Here is a 25,158-nt window from a genome sequence, read left to right on the forward strand (position 1 = left end):
CTCAGCTGCAGATAAGCATTTCATTTATATTATGAAACGGTTCTTCCAAGATATAGCTCATCAGTCATCAGCCTTCATAGAGACTATAAAATATTCAGTGTCGATGACTCCGATGCTGACACTCCCCCCTTGGCTCTGACTGCAGTCTTTGCAGGCTCCTCTATCTTCTGCATGCATGTGTTCATTATAGGTGTGTCAGTTTGGAAAGCTTCTTCTATTAGGATATTTACTTTAATCAAATGGAAGAAAGATGCTTCTCAGTCTGGACTTTCCTTAGGACAAAATGGTCAAATAAAGAACTACACTCTTTCTGAGGTTCAAGCAGATGGGACATGCCACAAAGTTGTGAGGTCTGAATGCCACGGGGTGTTTTTGAAGCTGGTGCTGCGCACAGCAGAGTCCATTTGGGAGGGGTAGTGGAACGTGTGAGTCGGAGGCGTCTGGACGCAAAGACATCTTTATCTCTCCCAAACACTCGCCATCCCAGCATGCATCACGGCTGTGCGTTGTAGTCACGGAGAATACGCGGGAATTCCCTCTCTCATAACATATTTCTGTTGAACAACAGAGGCATGTGAGGATATTTCTTTCCAATGAATGCATTTATCAGCATAGAATGCTTTGATGATAAGAATGAAAGTATTATATGATTTTTATCAAGGTTTTACAACTGGATGTGACAAAGGACTAGTAGAGCGAAGATGTGAAGTGTTATGATAGAGTCACGTTTAAAATGTAGTGTACATTAGGGAAACTACATTTGGAAAAATGTTACTCCAGTGCATTCACATTGTCTGTCAAAACAATAACAATATGTGGAAATTTGAGTCTTAAACAATTGCTACTATCTTTCCAGCAGGTGGCAGTGTAAACTAAGACAACATTGGCATTGACAGTAGCATCAGACGATCAATGATGTACCATGTGCTTAGGTGGCATAGAAAGGGACACAGAAATGTGTTTGACATGCTACGAGCGTCAGGCCTTGATACCGTCAGAATGTGTAAAAACCACATAGTATACATGTTCATTTTGCAATGTTCAATCTCAGCCTGACCCATCACTTTCCATTATCTGTGGAAGTCAACATGTATTGCACTTTAATTAGCTGCAGATAATCCATGGCTAAAATCTTTTGTAAATATATATTTTTTTCCCAGTGGCTGAAATGTTTATTCAAAGAAACGTGAAGGTGAAAGGGATTCTGTCCTGTGCTAAGAAGGGATGGGCAATAGAGCTACATGTTAAGTGGGGAAAAAGGGGCAGAAACATGGAACATTCCTGCTTCATAAATTCTTCATAGCATGAATGGTGCCCTATATGAATATTGATATGCTGTTACCATCTATTGTGTTAGTAGTGCTCTTGAGAGCTTGGATCCTGAGCACAAATAAAGGCCCTCAAACCTCAAGCCTTCATCATGCAGACCCTGGGCGGCTGTGGCTCAGGAGGTAGAGCAGGTCGTCCACCAATCGGAAGGTTGGTGGTTCGATCCCCGGCTCCTCCAGTCCGCATGTCGAAGTGTCCTTGGGCAAGACACTGAACCCCAAATTGCTCCCGATGGCTGTGCCAGCACCCTGCGTGGCAGCTGGCCGCCCTCGGTGTGTGAATGGGTGAATGTAGGCACATTGTAAAGCGCTTTGGATAAAAGCGCTATATAAATGCAGTCCATTTACCATTTACCATTTACCCTCTATTCTATGATTCATATGTCAAGCCTTTTCAAGGCAGCACGTGTAGTTAGTTTGACATAATGATATGGGATGGGAGGCAGCACAGTGCATTCAAGAGAGCAAAGTCAAAGGGAGATGAATTGGGTGGTAGGGGTATGGGGTCATTATGTAATCACTCTGTGATAGAGGCGGAGAGGTAGATAAAGATGTTCAAAACAAACATACCCCTTGCATTCAGCTGGAGTGAACCTTGCGTCACCAAGGTGTTATTATGGATCCCACTGCAATTGTGGGCAGAACACGCCCTATGCAGCATTCAAGCGCCTGGATTGGCCAGACAGGCGCCCATGCAGACGGTTGTGACTGAGTAGCGCACCAGGTATTTTCATCTCGCCTCAATCTGATGAATCTATTTGAGGCAAGGCAGTGGTGGACGTGTCATGTCACATAACGTTAAGTTACCTGTTATTTTCATGACGCTAGCCTGTTCCACGTTATTGTCTAAAACATTATGTTTATCCTCAGACAATTTGACTTGATTAGCTGGAGTGGCGCTTTACCCCGTTACGTATCTGTGTTTTTGTCCATGTTTTTGTACGAATCAGACAGAGCGAAGAGGAAGCAGAGAGAGGACACAAAGCATGTTGGTGTTGACTTTGGGTGTGTTGACTGTCTGTGTGTGTGTGTGTGTGTGTGTGTGTGTGTGTGTGTGTGTGTGTGTGTGTGTGTGTGTGTGTGTGTGTGTGTGTGTGTGTGTGTGTGTGTGTATGTGTGTGTGTGTGTGTGTGTGTGTGTGTGTGTGTGTGTGTGTGTGTGTGTGTGTATGTGTCATCTCAGAGTCTGTGGTTCCAGTCTGTCATTGTCTCTGGGGACTGTGGGTTTGTGAGTGCTGCTCCTCCTCTCCTCCCTCTCCATTCTGTCTCTCCTCCCTCTTCTCCTCCCTCTCTCTCCTGGGTCCTCCCTCTCTTCACCACGCTCTCTCTCCTGGGTCCAGCTCAACACCTGCTCCTTGGCAGGCGCAGGGCAGGCCAAGGGTTCCTAGGCAACTGGAGGCCACGTATAGAGTCATATATGTTCTCTCTCTCTCTCTCTCTCTCTCTCTCTCTCTCTCTCTCTCTCTCTCTCTCTCTGTCTCTCTCTCATTCCATCCCAAACTAAAGAAGACTAAATTACTGCAACATTCACTCCTTCCATTGCGTTTGTACCTGACTGGATTGAGTGGGAGCATTGTATTACCCTGTGCTGAATGCTTAACTCCACTCGCATTGAACATTGATTGAGACACACCTGGTGTGTTGTCACAGAGCGCCCTGCGGTCAAAGTCTAAAGGGGGAAAAACCATTGAACGCTGCTACCATGCTAGAAAGATATGTTCTCTTCCTTGTCTTTTGACATCTCCCTCGTCTCTTCATACTTAGTCTGAGCTTCATGAGTCAGTGTAATTCGTTTGATTTCTGGAAACGGCTTTATATTGGTGAGAACGTCTTTGATAAATAGAACATCAATTCCCCAGAAGTGACCTATGACATAGTGTTATGACAGCGTTATGACATAGCGGTGCAGAAGTTACCTATGACATAGCGTTATGACATAGCGTTATGACATAGCGGTGCAGAAGTGACCTATGACATAGCGTTATGACATAGAGTTATGAGATAGCGGTGCAGAAGAGACCTATGACATAGCGTTATGGTGCAGAAGTGACCTATGACATAGCGGTGCAGAAGTGACCTATGACATAGCGGTGCAGAAGTGACCTATGACAGCGGTGCAGAAGTGACCTATGACATAGCGTTATGACATAGCGTTATGAGATAGCGGTGCAGAAGTGACATATGACATAGACCTATGACATAGCGGTGCAGAAGTGACCTATGACATAGCGTTATGACATAGCGTTATGACATAGCGTTATGACATAGCGGTGCAGAAGTGACCTATGACATAGCGTTATGACATAGCGTTATGACATAGCATTATGACAGCGGTGCAGAAGTGACCTATGACATAGCGTTATGACATAGCGTTATGACAGCGTTATGAGATAGCGGTGCAGAAGTGGGTGGGGAAAGTGAAAAGGCAGCATTTGCCCCTCCCTCATTACCACTGAGGTGCCCTTGAGCAAGGCCCTTAACCCCAACTGCTCCAGTGGAGCTGATCAGTGGCCAGCAGATCAGACTTTGGTTGTACTGGTCAGCTTCCAGGTATGAATGTGTGTGTGTGAATGTGAACAGGGCACTCCTGAAAAAGAGAGCATTGCTCTCAGTGAGACTCCCCCTGTATAAATAAAGGTAAAAAAAAAAAAAAGTGACCTATGACATAGCATTATGAGATAGCGGTGCAGAAGTGACCTATGACATAGCGGTGCAGAAGTGACCTATGACAGCGGTGCAGAAGTGACCTATGACATAGCGTTATGACATAGCGTTATGAGATAGCGGTGCAGAAGTGACATACATAGACCTATGACATAGCGGTGCAGAAGTGACCTATGACATAGTGTTATGACATAGCATTATGACATAGCGGACGGTGCAGAAGTGACCTATGACATAGCGTTATGACATAGCGTTATGACATAGCGTTATGACATAGCGTTATGACATAGCGTTATGACATAGTGGTGCAGAAGTGACCTATGACATAGCGTTATGACAGAAGTGACCTATGACAGCGTTATGAAAGAAGTGACCTATGACATAGCAGTGCAGAAGTGACCTATGACATAGCGGTGCAGAAGTGACCTATGACATAGCAGTGCTATGACATAGCGGTGCAGGCCACATGAACTTGGCTCAGGAAAACAAAGGTGACGGTGGCCAACTCTGTGTTCTTGGGAGAATAATGAAACCCTTTGCCCCCCCCCCCCCCCCCCCCCCCCCCCGCTCCTCCTCCTCCACCCGCCTCCCTATGAGCCGTATGGCACTAATGGGGTCAGGCAGATGGGTGGGGACCATGTCGGGGTCCATAAAGACAGCTTGTGTGTGTGCATGCATGTTTGTTTATTTTTATATTATGTTTTAATTTTATATTTAGATTGTGTGTGTGTGTGTGTGTGTGTGTGTGTGTGTGTGTGTGTGTGTGTGTGTGTGTGTGTGTGTGTGTGTGCGTGTGCGTGTGTGTGTGTGTGTTAGGGCATTATGCTTTTAAGTGGTACTGCTTTCCTGGCGAGGCTTGACAAGTTGAAACTGTGCCTGTTTGACCATCTCACCAAATGGCACAGGGTTACGGGCCTGACACCATCACACTGTGCTTCTCAATGCACTGTGCTGCTGGCTGTTAGGAAGTAAGCTGTGCTCCTGTGGCTCTTTCTGCCTCCCTCCTGTTTCTGGACATTGTCCTCACGCGTTAATGATTGCCCGCTTTGGCCAGCCTTGCTCCATGCATGCTGGGGGTTTTGTAGTGGGGCTTAATGTATTGGACACATGATAATTGGTTTGTTGATAGCTTTAATTAAGAAGTGTGGATTAGACCAAGTAATTATTTGTTGTTGTTGTTTTTTCTTATTTTTTCTCTCTTTTCAATATTTTGTTTTCAATTATATTATATTATATTATAGGCTATATTTATATTTGACATTTTAGTATTGTAACGGGATTCTACAAAAGGGGTCCATGGAAAACCACCCAGGTAAGCCGTCTATCACCCCTAAATTCAGTCACTAGTCATTCTTGACTTTGTCAAAGTCAGCCAAAAAGGGGTCCCAGATATTTGAGAACCTTAAGCAATAAATATTTGTTGTTATGAGGGGGGGGGGGCAGCGGCGTATGGCTCAGTGGCCAGCACCGTTGCCTCACAGCAAGAAGGTTGTGGGTTTGAATCTTTACCCGTACCTTTCTGTGTGGAGCTTGCATGTTCTCCCTGTTTGTGTGAGCTTACTCCCACAGTCTAGATTGTAAAAAAAAAAAGAAAAAAAAAAAAAAAAGACACTGATGATGCTATGTAGTACAGCCCTTTGAGACTGCTTGTGATAAAGGGCTATAACTGAACTGAACTGAACTTTTAAATTTCAGCAGCCTAGAAGTTCCCCGCTTGTTGTTTTGGGCTTTTATATAACCTATCACTGCAGCACTTTTATAATTAGCCCATGCACAGCCCATAATTAGCATTTCAAAAATAACATGTAACCTGGAGCAAGTAACAAAGTTCTCCCCAGCGCACCGTGTCCGGCTCTGGCGTGCTGTGCTGGTCAGTGGAGGAGCCTCAGTTTGAGACTCCGCCCCTTTACGAGCATCGGACACCTACCAGCACAACAAAGCATGTGTCGCTCTGCAACATTGTTTCTCAATTGAACGTGCGGAATATAGGATTTTGTTGGATTTCGCGATAGCCAATCTGCTTTCCCATTGATGGTCATTCTAGAGTAGGTAAGACACATTTAAGATGACTCATTATCAGAGAGCGGGGATGATCTTGTGTTGATTTGTTTTGTCGTAATTCGGCGCCATTTTCATACACAGATTATTTAAATCCCCTGGCACGTTGCCCCGATACAACCCATTCATGTTTTGCGGTTTTTAGAAAACTTGGAAAATGGGAAATATAATTGGCTTTATTCCAGCGCGACATTTGAATGATGTATAGTTTGTGAAAATACCAATTAAAATGGACTACACAAGCATAGCCGTCTCACAACATCTCAAAGAAGCAAACGTGGTACTATGTAGTGTAGCCTACGTGTTTTACAGTGCGGGTTGTTTTGGTAAAAATGAATGGGCATGCAAGTTCCCTCTGGTGAAACGGCGAATGGCTACGTGGGCATTTTGGGGGAAACCATATGAACCATATGGGGGAACATATCGCGCTTTCTGAAGTGGCTGCTGTGGTTTTGGCTGAAATAATAATGCTCTCTCATCAATGATACCTACTTAAGAGTTGCTTATTTCATCCCGATAAAATGTGTCGGTTAAATAACAGTGATGATGTGGTGAATAAAAAGTTTGCTATATTAGTCTATATTTAGGAAAAACACCCCCCCTCCCCTTAAAATACCCCAAGCTTCATATAGTGTAGTTTGCATCAGTTTGATATTATAGCCTGATGCAGGATGAGTTTGTCAGACATGTCAAGCTTAATTAAGATGGGCAAAATGGTGCAAATCAAGATGTGTGTAATCTGAGCTGAGGTGGGTTTACCTTCCACTCTATCCCTGAGGCTGACTGATAATACTATAGTGTCCTATGGGACTAATTAGACTTCTTCACACGTGAATGTCACTTTATGATCCATGTGACACTAATCTGATTTCCCCTAGTTCCTTCAGATGTTGAGATGAGCACTCCTGCATCTTAAATTGTAGAGAATTACTGGTCTTGAATGCTTTGTGAACTGTTATGAATGTTATGTTGTGTGTGTGTGTGTGTGTGTGTGTGTGTGTGTGTGTGTGTGTGTGTGTGTGTGTCAGAAACTCTTTTATGAAAGGCTGCCAGCCTGCCAATGTGATGTGGGAGGGATGAGGGAGACCCAGAGGTAGGGGGTCTGTTGGCAATAAGAGGGTAAACCGAGAGGTAAAAAAGATAAATGACAGAGATATGACCAGGGTGTTTCCCCCCCTGCTCTCCTGTTCTGCTGAATCAGCAGTGATAGATGTGCCGAAGCGATGCTGAAGGATGTTTGTGGCTTTGCTGTGTGAGAGTGAGGTCACTCCCAGAAGAGCTTGCTGCTGGTGCTAATCCTCTTTTGGGAGTTATGCATTGGTGTAGTTGGACTACTGCTCTGCTGTGTGAGCAATACCAAACAGGAAACAGATCCCACATACAGGAAGCAGATCCCGCGCATACATAGTCATTTGCCGTCTTCTGAATGAATGAGGGAGCTTGCAGCTTGGAGATCATGTCAAATGTGCAGCCTTCCTCTCTCCTTCTTCTTCATGCAGATCATTCTGAGATCAGCCAAAGTGAAGAACTACGGTAGTCACATTCCTTTTGACTGATTAATCACAACATCCAGACACAAAAATGTATCTCGTTTTCTTGTTTCTTGTCCAACATGAACTGCTCCACAAGGAAGAGCACCTCTTTCATAATGTACACTAATGTACAGATATCCTATACAATAAATGGGCCTCGGCTAAGATGATGTGGGGAATGGATTTAGAATTGCTTTCAGGGCAACCACAGTAAATCAATCAGGCTACTCTATTCCCTTCCCAGGACAGTTCATATTGCAGCACCAGGAGCACAGACCATCTGTGTGTATTGATTAGTTTGGAACTGGCTTTGGGATAGGCTTACACAGAGGAAGACTAAAATAAACCTGTGTGTAGCCTAATATCTTTTTGCCTTTGTGTCGGCCAGTTCACCAAGAGTTATGGTGAAATCTGTTACAGTATTTCATTTAGGGTTGAGCGATATAGCATATATATATATATATATATATATATATATATATAGTTATGGTGAAATCTGTTACAGTATTTCATTTAGGGTTGAGCGATATAGCATATATATATATATCTATATATATATATATATATATATATAGTTATGGTGAAATCTGTTACAGTATTTCATTTAGGGCTGAGCGATATAGCATATATATATATATATATATCTATATCTGTGATATATATATGTATATATACGTATATATATAATATATATATACGTATATATATATGTATATATACACACACACACGTGCACACACACACACACACACACACACACACACACACACACACACACACACACACACACACACACACACACTTATATATTATATATATATATCATATTTCAGACAAGTCAATATAGATAATTATTGATAATTTTGTATGAAGACCATGAGCAAAAAGGTTGAATTTAACCACTTTATTTTGTACCATCTTATTTATCAAGGCACACATGTTAATGTTAACACAACAATAAAACACACAAATTGAGTGGTGTAAAGAGCTCCGGGAAAGCCTAAACAAACGTCTTACTATCTTCAAGTGGGAACTTTCGCATTTGTCTGTTAAATGAGTGGCTGTTTGCCTGTCATTCGTAGCACGTTGCAATATCAAGGGACATATATTTTGAACTACAGTATTTTCTTAGTGTATTGGTGAAGTGTCTATTGTCAATATACATTGCTATTGTTTTATTGTCTAGCCCTAATTTCAAAACTTCTTTTGCATTTGTTGACAAAAGAGGCTAGAGTGGTGGTGCTCTCTATCGCTCCCTCATTCAGTCTTTGTTCATATTGAAAGCACATTATTGGCAGTATCCCTTGAAACGAGTCAATGTGAACAACACCAGCATGACTTGTGCTTTAGGACCTGCACATGTGTGCATTCATCACGCTGTTTGGCAAGCTCATGTGCATGAACTGTATGAAGAGCTGATGCAGGCACATGTTGGTGTGGATGTTGGCCTGTGTGTTAATGAAGAGTTGAGGCAGGCACGTGTTGGTGTGGATGTTGGCCTGTGTGTTAATGAAGAGTTGAGGCAGGCACGTGTTGGTGTGGATGTTGGCCTGTGTGTTAATGAAGAGTTGAGGCAGGCACGTGTTGGCGTGGATGTTGGCCTGTGTGTTAATGAAGAGTTGAGGCAGGCACGCGTTGGTGTGGATGTTGGCCTGTGTGTTAATGAAGAGTTGAGGCAGGCACGTGTTGGTGTGGATGTTGGCCTGTGTGTTAATGAAGAGTTGAGGCAGGCACGTGTTGGTGTGGATGTTGGCCTGTGTGTTAATGAAGAGTTGAGGCAGGCACGTGTTGGCGTGGATGTTGGCCTGTGTGTTAATGAAGAGTTGAGGCAGGCACGTGTTGGCGTGGATGTTGGCCTGTGTGTTAATGAAGAGTTGAGGCAGGCACGTGTTGGCGTGGATGTTGGCCTGTGTGTTAATGAAGAGTTGAGGCAGGCACGTGTTGGCGTGGATGTTGGCCTGTGTGTTAATGAAGAGTTGAGGCAGGCACGTGTTGGCGTGGATATTGGCCTGTGTGTTAATGAAGAGTTGAGGCAGGCACGCGTTGGTGTGGATGTTGGCCTGTGTGTTAATGAAGAGTTGAGGCAGGCACGTGTTGGTGTGGATGTTGGCCTGTGTGTTAATGAAGAGTTGAGGCAGGCACGTGTTGGCGTGGATGTTGGCCTGTGTGTTAATGAAGAGTTGAGGCAGCCACGCGTTGGCGTGGATGTTGGCCTGTGTGTTAATGAAGAGTTGAGGCAGGCACGTGTTGGCGTGGATGTTGGCCTGTGTGTTAATGAAGAGTTGAGGCAGGCACGCGTTGGCGTGGATGTTGGCCTGTGTGTTAATGAAGAGTTGAGGCAGGCACGCGTTGGTGTGGATGTTGGCCTGTGTGTTAATGAAGAGTTGAGGCAGGCACATGTTGGTGTGGATGTTGGCCTGTGTGTTAATGAAGAGTTGAGGCAGGCACGCGTTGGTGTGGATGTTGGCCTGTGTGTTAATGAAGAGTTGAGGCAGGCACGTGTTGGCGTGGATATTGGCCTGTGTGTTAATGAAGAGTTGAGGCAGGCACGTGTTGGTGTGGATGTTGGCCTGTGTGTTAATGAAGAGTTGAGGCAGGCACGTGTTGGTGTGGATGTTGGCCTGTGTGTTAATGAAGAGTTGAGGCAGGTACGTGTTGGTGTGGATGTTGGCCTGTGTGTTAATGAAGAGTTGAGGCAGGCACGTTTTGGTGTGGATGTTGGCCTGTGTGTTAATGAAGAGTTGAGGCAGGCACGTGTTGGTGTGGATGTTGGCCTGTGTGTTAATGAAGAGTTGAGGCAGGCACGTGTTGGTGTGGATGTTGGCCTGTGTGTTAATGAAGAGTTGAGGCAGGCACGTGTTAGCCTAGGTAAACCCAGCCACCACGTGACCTGCTCTCTCAGTTCCCAGTCACTATCGTCTAGCGAACGGGCCATTCAAATCGATTTCCGCGGCGGTTGAAAGACTCCCGCAGACCCGCAGCCACCCCGCAGCCAATGAGTGACGGCGTGACTGCCAACATCAGTCCTGCCGTGATCGGCCAATCAGAGAGTGCGTCTTTGTCAATGACGTGTAACAGCTGCAGCGGCTTAGCACTACCTAGCCGTTAGCATTTGGCCTCTCTAAAGCATAGCTCCCGAGCTAGCTACTAGCTGGCTAGCTATATGGCTATGCAACTACGTGAGGAAATTCAAGTGAAAACAGCTGTTGAGGTTGAGGTCTGTTGATCAAAATAACACCTAGCGTTATCGAAATCGGATTTTAGCGGACCATACAAGCCAGGGCTTCAGAGCTGATCACCTGGACACATTTTATGGCGAAATTATCTGATAAACTTGTCTGTGCTGCTCTGTGGTGATCAGCTAATGTCTTCATAGCATTGTGATTATGATTTAATGCATTATGGAAGATAAACGCTGGTTTAACATAATTAAAATAATTCCCTACCAAACATGTAAAGTGACGCTTCTGGGCAGTAGACCATTTGGGCATAACATTATGTAATGTGACATGAGATCACCACATTTCAATAAATATAACGTTTTTGCACATTTGAATGCTGCTGGTCGTTTGTTTAATGCTGTATATATTGGATATTTAAAGCTGATACACAACACAATTGTGTTGAGGTAATTCTGCAAAGCTCAGTTAAAAATATAACATGTAACACTTTACACAATCAAATCTAACTTATTCACAGCAATACACAGTCCAGTAGTACAGTGGGCTAATTGTTTGAATTATATCGAAATATATTTGCATGGTGTAGCATGTAATGCAGATAATGTAGCTAGATACTCTGACACAGAAAGGCAGACAAGCTAGCAGCAGGGATCTTGTCACACTGATTCCAGATAAACTCCTCTGTCTAGCCAGCTATACAATATTTATCAAAATAACACCTATATCGAAATCGGATTTTAGCGGACCATACAAGCCGGGGCTTCAGAGCTGATCACCTGGACACATTTTACGGCGAAATTATCTGATAAACTTGTCTGTGCAGCTCTGTGGTGATCAGCTAATGTCTTCGCATTGTGATTATGATTTAATGCATTATGGAAGATAAACGCTGGAAGGCTGGGTAGCATTAGCTGACGTCATCCAGGCTACAGTAACATTAGGCTATTATAGTTATGAAACGCTGATTCAAACGTTACAATAATAAGACACAATAGGAGCCAGTTACCCTACTGTAGATAGAGAGTAATTTCAGACCACCAGATATCACCATATTTATGTTATTAAATGCTGTAACGTTAACGGTAATTCTCATGTGTATGGTTTATTTATAAGCATTCATTGATTGAAGCAGAGTGCTGGTCGGTTAAGTTTCTCTGTAGTCATGTCCTCTGCTCCAATCTTCGTTCGTAGTTTCTTCTGTCTCTCGTCCAGCAGCTGCAGATGTCATCATTATCCACGTTATTGATTATTATTTATAAAAAAAATCTCGTGTAAATATTTTGTGAACGCACCAATAGTTAGAGAAGGAAACCTCTCTTTGCATTTTATTTTTTAATAAAAGTAGGCTACTTGTGATATCTCACGTGGTCGATCATCATTGCAAATTTATGTGAACAGCTAGGTTTAATGACAAATATGGAATATCACCCAAGGAAATACCACGGTTTAATGCCAACAGATAAACCATACAGATTTGTTGTAATTGTGAACACATAAGGGAGCAAAGACATGGTTTTCAAGTATAACACAATGTACAACTTTTATTCAAAGACAGGATTGAAAAATATAGGTCACTTGTATTCACTTCAGTAATGTCAGGTCTCAGTCGCATTCACGCTAACCTCTTAACGTCTAGCTATAGCTAGGTTACATCTGGATTATGTATAATATACAGAATTCAAAAACCTTACTTCCAACAATTAACTAGCCTGCACTAACTACTGCACAGTAACGTGTACAAATATTGAACGCAACAGTCTCGTTCTGGAGCGAACCCCTCAGCTGAATTCACGTTGGAATATGATATCAAGGCTTGATACATTTGATTGTAGCTACTCATACAGCCGTGTGGAGCTTATCTAGCTAGGTTGCATCTGGAATATGATATCAAGCCAGTAATGTAGCTAGCTAGCGTTAAATAGGTTTATCTGTAACCACGCTGAAATGTGAGGGCATTAACGTTAATATTTCTAGCTAGGTCAAACACACCTTAACGTTATGAGTGTGGCCGTTTTTGATTAACATTAAGTCCACGATCAAGTCTAGCATTTCGGTATATTCCTACCTCTTAACATCTAGCTAGCTAGGTTGGATCTGGAATATGATATCAAGGCTTGATACATTTGATTGTAGCTACTCATACAGCAGTGTGGAGCTTATCTAGCTAGGTTGCATCTGGAATATGATATCAAGCCAGTAATGTCAGGTCTCAGTCGCATTCACGCTAACCTCTTAACGTCTAGCTATAGCTAGGTTACATCTGGATTATGTATAATATACAGTATATTACTACGCTCACTACGTCATGACATTCACATTAACGCCTCCAAAAATCTACTGTAGCTAGCTAGCGTTAAATAGGTTTATCTGTAACCACGCTGAAATGTGAGGGCATTAACGTTAATATTTCAATTAGGTCAAACACACCTTACCGTTATGACTGCGGCCGTTTTTGATTAACATTAGCGTTAAGTCCATGATCAAATCTAGCATTTCGGTATATTCAGTGTGTGTGTGTGAAAAGGATGTTAGCATGCTAGCATTATTAGCACAGAATGTATACAGTCCATGGTACAACGTTAGGCCTTCAAGTCCTGAGGCGAACAGCACTGGAGGATGAAGTCTGCAGACTGGCATTCAGTGTCCAGCATAACAAGCACGCCTGTTTCCTCATCAGGTTGGCAGCAGCTGTATAGATGATGACTGTTCTTCACAGCCACAAATATCTCTCCAGATCTGCGGCCATCTGCAGCAGGGATCGAGGTTTGGGTCCGTGTAGACAGTTGTCCTGTTCCTCTTTCATTCCCTGACCACCGTCACGCGATGTTCTCTTTTCTTGTAGCTGGTTGTAACCATTTGCGTGCTAGCAGTACTGAAATGAAAAGTGTTAGCTCATGCGCTAACAACAAAGGTCGCAGAGTGATGACGCCATCTGCTGCACTGCGCATGTGCTCTGTGCACTAAACTGGTTGGATGATGGTTGCGTAATGGAGTGGTCTATCGGGGGGGGCCCAACAACCGCAGGAAATCGTTTAACAATGGTGGGATTCCAGACCATAGTGACTGAGAACAGGTCTGAGAGCAGGTCACGTGGGGGATGGGTTTACCCAGGCTAGGCACGTGTTGGTGTGGATGTTGGCCTGTGTGTTAATGAAGAGCTGATGCAGGCACGTGTTGGTGTGGATGTTGGCCTGTGTGTTAATGAAGAGTTGAGGCAGGCACGTGTTGGTGTGGATGTTGGCCTGTGTGTTAATGAAGAGTTGAGGCAGGCACGTGTTGGTTTGGATGTTGGCCTGTGTGTTAATGAAGAGTTGAGGCAGGCACGTGTTGGTGTGGATGTTGGCCTGTGTGTTAATGAAGAGTTGAGGCAGGCACGTGTTGGCGTGGATGTTGGCCTGTGTGTTAATGAAGAGTTGAGGCAGGCACGTGTTGGTGTGGATGTTGGCCTGTGTGTTAATGAAGAGTTGAGGCAGGCACGTGTTGGTGTGGATGTTGGCCTGTGTGTTAATGAAGAGTTGAGGCAGGCACGTGTTGGCGTGGATATTGGCCTGTGTGTTAATGAAGAGTTGAGGGAGGCACGTGTTGGTGTGGATGTTGGCCTGTGTGTTAATGAAGAGTTGAGGCAGGCACGTGTTGGTGTGGATGTTGGCCTGTGTGTTGATGAAGAGTTGAGGCAGGCACGTGTTGGTGTGGATGTTGGCCTGTGTGTTAATGAAGAGTTGAGGCAGCCACGTGTTGGTGTGGATGTTGGCCTGTGTGTTAATGAAGAGTTGAGGCAGGCACGTGTTGGTGTGGATGTTGGCCTGTGTGTTAATGAAGAGTTGAGGCAGGCACGTGTTGGTGTGGATGTTGGCCTGTGTGTTAATGAAGAGTTGAGGCAGGCACGTGTTGGTGTGGATGTTGGCCTGTGTGTTAATGAAGAGTTGAGGCAGGCACGTGTTGGTGTGGATGTTGGCCTGTGTGTTAATGAAGAGCTGATGCAGGCACGTGTTGGTGTGGATGTTGGCCTGTGTGTTAATGAAGAGTTGAGGCAGTTGAGTTTGAGCCAGGTACAGCAGGTGTCAGAGCTCCACACAAAACATCACTCACTCACTCACTCACTCACACACTCTCACACACACACACACACACACACACACACACACACACACACACACACACACACACAGACACACACACACACACACACACACACACACACACACACACACACACACACACACACACACTCACTCACTCACTCACTCACTCACTCTCTCACACAGACTCACACACACACACACACACACACACACACACACACACACACACACACACACAGATGGAGAGACAGACAGAATGGGTAGAGAGAGATAGTGAGATACAGTAGATGGAGATAATCTCACTTGGTCACTTGGGGCCTGATTAACTCTAAACTCCTTCTAATTCCTTAAGCCTACTCGTCTCTCAGTAGCCAGGAAACGTTTTTTCTTGACATCTTATGTTCTTTTATATGTCATGTGAGTCAGTGCTAATTTAATTCAAATGATCCTTTCTTCAAAACAAGCCTCTATCTTCTCTTATGTTTGTGTGTGTTTGTGCACGGATGGGATGCATGTGCGCAGCACCTGCGTGTTTGTGTGCAGCACACCGTGAACACAAATAGATACAGCTTGTCTGTAAGGCTAACTAATGGGTCTCTGCATCCTGAACACATGAAGCTATTTATATACCTCCTCCTCCTCCTCCTCCTCTGCATGCTTTTCTCCATTCAACCAATCAACCGTCTCATCTCACACACACACACACACACACACCGCGCGCATGCACACACATACACACACATGCACACACATACACAGAGCAGCATCACTGACAAGTAGTAGGATGTCTTTGGTATGTAGAGGAAGCCTTCAATATATGCCTTTAAAGCAGAGATGTGGATCCATGGGAAATCAAACCAGTTTTTGAGTTTTAAGGGGAAATGAAACATACACTTAACTTCCCCCTTTACTAAGTGAGCAGTTTTGCTGTGATAAATAAAGTTGGGATGAGTTCAGATTTTGTGAACAAAGATACAATTTAGTTCGATATAGTTGAGATTGAGAATTTTGAATTTGTTTGGAGATCAGAGCATATACCAGTACTATGAATTGGAATCAAGGGTATAAAAGTGAAATTGAATATGTGACCCTTAACTCGAAGCCCTTGTGAAATAATAATCCTGAAAATGAAGTGAAGTAAAATGTTTTTTTTACATTTGTTTTTGTGAATTTCAGAATCAAATGGTGTTTCCTTGAAGTAAAATCCACTCAGCCAAATCAAATCTCTTTAAATGTAAAATATAGTTCCTTTGGGGGAATTAAATTCAATTAAAATTCACTGAGACTCAAAATTAAATTCTTATTCAACCTCAACCCTGGTGTTTGCACCTGATCCCGCAGCTCTTTATGAGCACACTCTTGCTACAGTAGAGCGTAGTAGCCTACTTACTTCATATATAATTGATCTCATTAGAGGCATTAATTATAAACTAACAAGGGCAGTTCTTTTTAAACTAGGCTATACAGCAACATTTCCCCTCATAATCCATGCGAAAGCAGAAGTGGGTCTCTCTCATACTTATGATTGTGTAGTGATGATGTATAGTGAGAGATTTTGTCATTTGGCTGCTGCTATCTCAATCAGTCATGGTGCAGGTTAGGCCTGCTCAGCTGGCCGCTAGCAGAGATGTTAGATAGGTAACACAGAATGGAGGAGGCAGCAGACACACAAGCTCAGCTGGTCCATTAGGAGCACGTCTGTTTCCTGACAACCACAATTGAGATGACGGAGCATTAAAAGACCCAGAGGAGCCCGTGAGCACTGATGCGTACCTCTGTGTGTGTGTGTGTGTGTGTGTGTGTGTGTGTGTGTGTGTGTGTTTGTGTGTGTGTGTGTGTGTGTGTGTGTGTGTGTGTGTGTGTGTGCGTGTGCGTGTGCACATGGTGACCTAGGCCTATGGGGGGTCTTGTGGGGGGAAGGGTAGGGCAGGATTAGTCATAGTGTGCAGCACAGTTATTGGTCACTGGACACAAACAATGGAACAGCTAAAGAGGATTTGGAAGCACCCCCTCCTCCTCCTCCTCCTGCTGTCCTATAGTGCCAGTAGGAAGTGGATGGTATGGAGGAGCAGGCATGGACAGCCCTGTACATCTGGAAGGTTGGCCTGCCTGCCTGCCTGCCTTCCTGGCTGTCTATCACTGCCCCACCCCCCGCCCACTCCATACAAGGCATGGCGAGACTTGAACTACATAAAGAGACAAAAAAAACGCAGCCACATTAGTCACCAACTAGACAAGACCTAGACCAGACAGGATGGCATATCTGTATTATAAGTCACCAACTAGACAAGACCTAGACCAGACAGGATGGCATGTCTGTATGGTCGGAGGGGAAGTATCGATTGTGATGCAAGCCGCTGTAAAGGCCCATTCACACCTCATTCACGAGGGATAACTGTAAAGATAGTTATAAACTATAGAGACAGTCGGCGTGTGTGGGAACGCCCACAAAATCTTAAACGGCTGGCGCGCGAGTGGGGTAAAACCGCCGATATATCTCAATGGGCTGACTCACCAAAGGACGGTGCTGCGGCTCTAAACTACAGTTTTGGGGATTCTAGAGCAGAACACAAGACGTCTATTCAGATGTGCATTTACTGCGGTGGTTAAATCCCCGATTGTGTCTGCCTGGCCTGGGCTAGCAGCTAAATTCTAACTTTGCTGAATGGATAGAACGGGGGGATTTACCCCACACTGACCACGCCCCCAGCCAGGCTGAGCCAGCTAACCCAGCGTCTATGACGAGACATCGCCTCAACCTATAACAACATTCCTACTAACAATATCTGTGATACATTATTATGCCGGAGTCTCCCAACCCCGCTTTTGTCCTTGCAACTCAAACGTCGCTCCGAGATCAAACCAGATATATGATCGTTTTGGATGTTTTATACTTATCATTACAGTAGGAACACACAGACATTCTATTTACTTCCAATCTTTTCATAGTTACTGTTTCCTTTGATAGTTATCAGTGGCGTGCCTGACCAAGTTGGTGCCCTAGGCAAGATTTTTGCTGGCGCCCCCCCTCCCCCCTCCCCCAAAGAAAATATAATAAAAATTATATCACAGCTAATTCCACCACTGCAGTGCAGGTTCAGAATCGCCCTTCCCCAGTGGTGCTGGAAGTACTTTTAGGTAGGGGGTGCTGTAAGGAAGGGATTCTCGGTGCTGCCCGCGAGGGCAGCGCCAAAGAAAATTTGACGTTTTTTGGACTTTCATCCATATTTAGAAGAATATTTCATTTTAAATTAACATTAGAATTATACTGTTGTGATGTCATTATTCAGTATCTTCTCCTTTTCTCACTCACTTTCATGTAAGCACCTGCTCTCTTAGTCGTTTTACACTACAACAGACAGCAACACAGGCATAAACACTGAACTTATTATTATTATTATGGAAAACCAGATTATGATGAAAATCAAACACTTTTGAAGAGAGAGCGTATGAAATAAGATTAGAGCTGGGAAGCACAAACTGTTTTTTAATGCATCTTGTTGGTGGTATAAACACAAGAAAATCCAACAATTTCGAAAATCCCATTTCTTGCCACCAGGGGGTGCTGCAGCACCCTCAGCACCCACCTTCCAGCTCCCTTCCCCCACTCTGGGAAAAAGCTCCGAGCAGGTAGAAGGGGGCGCGGCCGCGCAGGGGGTGGGGTGGTATGGATTAGGGACCATGGTGAAAGTGCTGCAGCCCAGGCAGCCAGAAAGCCAGAATTATAACAACTTTAATTTATATAGCACCTTTCATAGAACCCAAGGTCGCTTCACAAGAGTGGGATACAGATAGAGGAGAGAGGGGGAGGAAAACAAACAAAACAAACAACAGGGATGGTTGAACTAATGTGGAAAGGCCATGGAAAAGAGGTGTGTTTTAAAACTGTCCAGGGTCGGGGCATTACGGATTTCGGCAGGGAGAGCGTTCCAGAGGGTGGGGGGCAGCCACGCTGAAGGCTCTGTCCCCAAAGGTTTTGAGTCTGGTACGGGGGATGGATAACAGACCCGCGTCTGAAGACCGCAGGTTCCGGGATGGAGTGTGTTGGTGAAGGAGGTCGGACAGGTATTGGGGGGCAAGTGCGTGAAGGGATTTGTAAGTGAGAAGGAGGAGTTTGTACAGGATGCAGAACTTGACCGGGAGTCAGTGGAGGTGGATGAGGGTGGGGGTGATGTGCTGCCAGGGCTTGGTGTGAGTGAGAACCCTGGCAGCTGAGTTCTGCACGTACTGGAGCCTGTCCAGGGCTTTGCTTGGAACCCCGGACAGGACTCATTACAGTAGTCAAGCCGGGAGGTGATGAATACATGGATGAGGGTTTCTGCCGTGGAGTCTGAGAGTGAGGGACGGAGACGGGAAATATTTTTGAGGTGGTAGAAGGCGGACTTGGTGATGGATTTGATGTGGGACTGGAAGGAAAGGGTGGAGTCAATGATGACGCCCAGGTTGCGAACTTCAGGAGATGGTTTGATGGAACAGCCCTCGACGTGGAGGAGGAGATGGCTTGGGGGCCACAACCATGAGCTCAGTTTGACTGCTGTTGAGTTTGAGTAGGTTGGTTGTCATCCAGGTTTTTATGGCGTGGAGGCAGTTGACCAGAGACTGGGGGGGGGGGGGGGGGAGCTGAGTGGATGGTGAGGTGCTGAGATAGAGCTGAGTATCATCAGCGACAGCGTAGCAGTGGAAGTTGAGACCGTGGTGACGTATGATCTGGCCGAGGGGGAGCAGGTAGGTGATAAAGAGTATGGGACCGAGCACAGAGCCTTGAGGGACGCCATGGTTGACTGGGGCAGGGGGGGAGGAGGAGCCGTTGATGGTGACAAACTGAGTTCTGTTAGAGAGGTATGATTGAAACCATGAGAGAGCTGTACCTTTGATGCCTAGGAGGTCAGATAGGCGTTTGAGGAGGATTGTGTGGGAAACTGTATCAAAGGCAGCGGAGAGGTCGAGGAGGACGAGGATACTGATTTTACCGGAGTCTGCAGCGATGAGGAGGTCGTTGGTGATCTTGATTAGGGCGGTCTCTGTGCTCTGTGTTCTGTAGGCTGACTGTAGGGGTTCGTAGAGCTCATGGTTGGACAGATGCAGATGGAGCTGGGCAGCCTCTGCTCTTTCCAGGACCTTGCTGAGGAAAGGAATGTTGGAGATCGGCCGGAAGTTGTTCAAGTTGTTCAAGAGTTGAGTTCCCTCCCCCTCCCTCCCCTCATAAGTGAAGCGCTTTGAGTGTCTAGAAAGGCGCTATATAAATCCAATCAAGTATTATTATTATTATTGTTGTTATTAATTATAATAATATCATGTGCCGTATATTCAGTCAATAGTGATTTTGCCTGTGGGTTCGAGGTTTCGAAATATATCAGATCCCTCCTCCCACGGCCGCACTGTTGAATCAAAGCAGTGTTCATTCAACTCCCACATTATTGGATGAGAAGTCATTCATTAGGCCAGTATGCTTAGTGAACAGCAGTCTCATTCTGCCAAAGCTACAGTCGGGTCGACTCAAGGTCAAATGTTTTGGGACTACCTACCTGCCTGCGTGTTCTGAGTAGGCTGAGTCTAAACCAATGACCTCAGGAGTACATGAAGGTCTCCTGGCTGAGCCATGCAGCCTGGCCACTGGAGGTGGAAGAGCTGGGCCTGCTTGGTGCGGATGATCCTGGCTGGGCTAATTGGTAGCCACAGAGCAGAATGTCTCCTTTGTGTCAGAGAGTTTGAATGAGCCCATGGTAGACACTGTCTTTTAATGAGCCCGTGGTAGACACTGTCTTTTAATGAGCCCGTGGTAGACACTGTGCTGAGCTTTCTCTCACAAGTCCATGTAGACATATACACACTCCGACAAGGGAGGCCATTGTGTCATGAAGTGGTGTGTGTATGTGTATCTCCGTGTGTGTGTGTGTGTGTGTGTGTGTGTGTGTGTGTGTGTGTGTGTGTGTGTGTGTGTGTGTGTGTCAGAATATAATCTGTGGGTGGCAGTTGGCTTCATGTTTAATGGAATAAGTATCAGTTATGCCACTCAGAGTGGGACACAAACAATAACTTAAAGAGCATGAGCTGAAAGGCTCAAATGTATATGTTATGTTAAGTTAAGTTAAGTTAAGTTTAGCAAAAGGAGGTATAAAATAGTAGGTATAATACAAGGTATAGAATTACAAAAAATCAAAGTGATTTGGTAAAAAGATCTCTTCCCTTTCCTTTCAAAAAAAAAGAAAACAGGGGGAGAGTGGAGGGGGAAACAGAGAGAAACAGAAAATGAGCAGTCTTTGTCTTTGTTTAAGATCCCCATTAGCTACAGCAGAGCTGCAGCTATTCTTCCTGGGGTCAAACAACTTGCATAGTTTCAAGACATCAAACAATTTGCATAGTTTCAATCACATACAAAATTTACATTCAGCAGTGAGGCTCATTAGAGAGAGAAAAGCCACAAAAATCACAAATTAATTTGACTCTCACATAATGTTAAATGAATAATGAAGCATGCATACAAATTACCCTATTTGCATGATAAAACAAGCCATTTATTTTCTATTACACCATCACAGTGGTGATGAGACAAGAACAAAATTAGGCCTATTCTAGCATCTTTAGTTTTTTTTTTATGACCATAGATTTAAGATTTTTTTTGATCATAGTCCTTCAACATAACGGATGATAAATATGTCATAAAGATCTGAAAATGTTAGTAACGATAGATTGTGTCAGTAATGGAGTATAGCATTTCTGTGAGCTTGAATTGTGTATCCCTACTGTGTTGGATTGACTCTGTGGTCTTCAAGATCAAAGAGAAACGTAACACTTCCTAGACGAGGCTAATGACTGCTCCTAATCTTGTTTGTTGTGTTCCAAGTATAGCTGTGCTCTGCACTGTCACACGCTGTACAGCACAGTGACCTTTCCCTCCACCTCTGACTCCCTTCTTCTGTTCTCCTTCCCAGTGGCTACCATGACAACAGAGGCGAGTGCGGTGAGCGAGGCAGACACCGAGGGCAAGCAAAAGGAAGCCAGAGGAGCCGAGCCCGAGCCCGAACCGGAGAACAAGGAGAACCAGACTGCGGCGGTGCCATCCGAGCAGGAGGGGGCGCAGTTGAGCAAAAAGGCCCAGGAACAGACCTCCAAGCCTGGGCCTGCCGACGGCGGTGCTACCTCCCCCGAGGAGGAGCATCTGAAGCCTCGTACCCGGACCTCTGCAGGCAAAGGCCTGTCGCGCCTCTTCTCCAACTTCCTCAAGCGGCGCTCACAGTGTTCAGAGGGAGAGGGGTTTGAGCCAGAGAAAGCCAGGGAGGAGAAGGAGGACCAAGAGGAAACGCTACACAAGGAAGAGGAGAAAAAAGTGGAGGAGGTGAAGAAGGACAAAGAGGAGAAAGCAGAGGAAGAAAAGGTTGAGGTGAAAGAATCGAAGAAGAGCGAGGAGGAGAAAGTGGGGCCAAAAGAGAAGAAAAAAGAGGACGAAAAAGTGGAGAAGAAAGGCAGCAAGAAGAAAAAGAAAGAAGCGAAGAAGAAAGCAGAGGAAAAGGATGAGGAGAGGGTGAAAAAGAAAGAGGACAAAAAAGGAGAGGAAAAGGAGGAGAAGAAGAAAGAGGAGGTGAAGGCACAACAGACGGGAGAAAAGGGGGAGGAAAAAGTTGAGACAAAAGACGGGGGTCAGAAGAAGACAGCTGAAGTGAAAGACAAGAAGCCAGAAGCAACAAAAGAGAGTAAAGAAGAGGAAAAGGTTGACAAGAAGGTGTCAAAGAAAAAAGAAAGAGAGGAAAAGGCAAAGAAGAAGGAAGAGGAAAAAGCAAGGAGGAAAGCGGAGGAAGAGGAGAAGGCAAAAAAGAGAGAGGAAGAGAAAGCAAAGAAGAAGAGAGAGGAGGAGAAGGCGAGAGAGGAAGAGAAAGCAAAAAAGAAGAGAGAGGAGGAGAAGGAAAGAGAGGAAGAGAAAGCAAAGAAGAGAGAGGAGGAGAAGGAAAGAGAGGAAGAGAAAGCAAAGAAGAGAGAAGAGGAGAAGGCGAGAGAGGCAGAGAAATCAAAGAAGAAAGAGAAAGTGGAGACTCCGAAAGAGGCGAAAAAAGATGAGAAGGTGAAAGAAGAGGCAACAAAAAAGCAAGAGACTGATAAGGAGGAGGAGGAGAAAGAGGAAAAGGTAGAAGTGAAAGAGGAGAAGCAGGAAGAGGAGAAGGGCAAGAAAAAAGACAAAGGCAAGAATAAAGGAAAGAAGGAGGTGAAGGGGCCCGGGGAGGAGCAGGTGAAGGTGAAGGCACCCATCGCTGCTCCAGAGCCTGAGCTGAAAGCAGAGCTGGAGACTGAACATGCTCCTGATCAGCACTCGCTAAGCAGTGCAGAGACTCAGGTGAGTGTGTGACGTGTGAACAAACCTACAGACCCAATCACACGTGTGTTTGAATACAGCACAGATTTCATTCTATAAGTCATATGGCTTTGAGACATGAGGCTAGGGCAAACACACTTAAGCGCAAATTATGCTCACGCGAAATCGCCGGCGGAGGGGGGCGTGCAGCTCCTCGAAAATGTGACTCCGCGGCGTCAACTCCTTGTTGTGAGGAATGAGGAAATGCCATTTCCTCATTCAGATGTGAATGAGGAAATGCCATTTCCTCATTTAACAGTGCTTGTCCCTCATCTAGCAAAGCCTTCTGCAGGCTCAACGGAATGAGTTTTGAAATGGAGGGACAATAAAATGTCCCCCCACCGACATGATTGCAAGTTCTTGGTAAACGACACGATAACGCTTTGGACGTGTACGGCAGCCAACGCGCCGAGTTAACGTTGGAGTATGCACAGTCTCGCTGTCGCCGCTAGTCGGCGGCAAGGCTCCAAGTCGAGGGTGCGCAGAACCCTGTCGGCGCCTTGAGATTCTCATAATTCTATGGCTTTGAGACATGAGGCTAGGGCAAACACACTTATAAATTCTCACATGAGCAAAGGAGTAAACTGCCAAACAGGCAAAGGCTGGGACACTGGAGAAAAATGGGAAGCACTGTTCTCATTTTTTGGCAGAGACCGATGGTCATTTGACCCAGAGATGCAGCCAAAAACAGGGCACTGCGTTGCAAAGGGTTCACACTGCAGATTGTACTGTACTAGAGGAACACAAGGCTGCTTGGATCTGCTTTAGTGGTGCTGATCGGGTCTGTGGTTTTGTTTTGTTTTTCTTCTGATGATTTTATTTTGCTGGCTGCTTGCTCAGAGAAAGTAACTAGCCTATGCTTTTCAGATGTGAACGCTTGGTAAAAAGAAAATCTATGCTGGTCTGAACTGAAAGATCGAGAGTCCTTCTGAACAGCAGTAGCCTACATGCAACACATTTGCTGTTAGTAAAATGGTATTTATCGATGCGTATTCAGGATAATGCATGTCATCAAATGAAGTAAGTCCTGCGTCTTTGTCATTGACTTCACATGCTTTTTAAATGTCTTGTCTTCACTCACCTAGCCAGCTCAAGAGAAGGAAGAAGCTGAGATCAAGCCGGAGCCCGCGGTGGAAGAGGGGCAGGAGGACACGGAGATAAAAGAGGAGGGACAAGTCCAACAGGAGGAAGGAGCCAAGACAAAAGACAAGACAAAAGACAAGACAAAGGAGAAGACAAAGGAGAAGACAAAGGTGGAGGCAAAAACAGAGAAGCCTAAAAAAGAAAAGGAGACCGAGAAGAAAGCAGAAGAGGAGAAAGCCTCCAAACGACAGAAAAGCATGCAGTGCAAAGTCATCTTACTGGACCAGGCTCAGTTTGAGTGCGAGCTTGATGTAAGACACTTCACAATTCTGTTCCTTTCTCTTCTGTTTGTGTAATGGCTATATCCTAGTTCATCTTTCTCTTCTGTTTGTGTTACTAGTTCATCTTTCTCTTCTGTTTGTGTAATGGCTATTTCCTAGTTCATCTTTCTCTTCTGTTTGTGTTACTAGTTCATCTTTCTCTTCTGTTTGTGTTACTAGTTCATCTTTCTCTTCTGTTTGTGTAATGGCTATTACCTAGTTCATCTTTCTCTTCTGTTTGTGTAATGGCTATATCCTAGTTCATCTTTCTCTTCTGTTTGTGTAATGGCTATATCCTAGTTCATCTTTCTCTTCTGTTTGTGTAATGGCTATATCCTAGTTCATCTTTCTCTTCTGTTTGTGTAATGGCTATTACCTAGTTCATCTTTCTCTTCTGTTTGTGTAATGGCTATATCCTAGTTCATCTTTCTCTTCTGTTTGTGTAATGGCTATATCCTAGTTCATCTTTCTCTTCTGTTTGTGTAATGGCTATTACCTAGTTCATCTTTCTCTTCTGTTTGTGTTACTAGTTCATCTTTCTCTTCTGTTTGTGTAATGGCTATTAC

At 44.8% G+C, this 25,158-nt stretch overlaps 1 protein-coding gene across 7 annotated transcripts in view; it reads left to right on the top strand.

The window, feature by feature from the left end:
- The window catches only part of LOC310785701 (uncharacterized protein), a 55,052-nt gene that overhangs the window by 1,086 nt on the left and 28,808 nt on the right, over window positions 1-25,158 (top strand). For 6 of the 7 annotated variants that reach the window (XM_083646836.1, XM_083646839.1, XM_083646840.1 and 3 more), the window contains exons 2-3: window positions 21,778-23,171; window positions 24,275-24,583. In XM_083646836.1, coding sequence (XP_083502962.1) covers window positions 21,786-23,171; window positions 24,275-24,583 — 1,695 coding nt within the window. In that variant the 5' untranslated portion in view covers window positions 21,778-21,785. Of the gene's footprint in view, window positions 1-21,777; window positions 23,172-24,152; window positions 24,165-24,274; window positions 24,584-25,158 lie in introns of those variants that run through there. The other variant, XM_083646842.1, reaches the window with a different exon arrangement.

This window comes from Poromitra crassiceps, assembly GCF_964638095.1.
Source record: "Poromitra crassiceps genome assembly, chromosome: 1".
NCBI lineage: Eukaryota > Metazoa > Chordata > Actinopteri > Beryciformes > Melamphaidae > Poromitra > Poromitra crassiceps.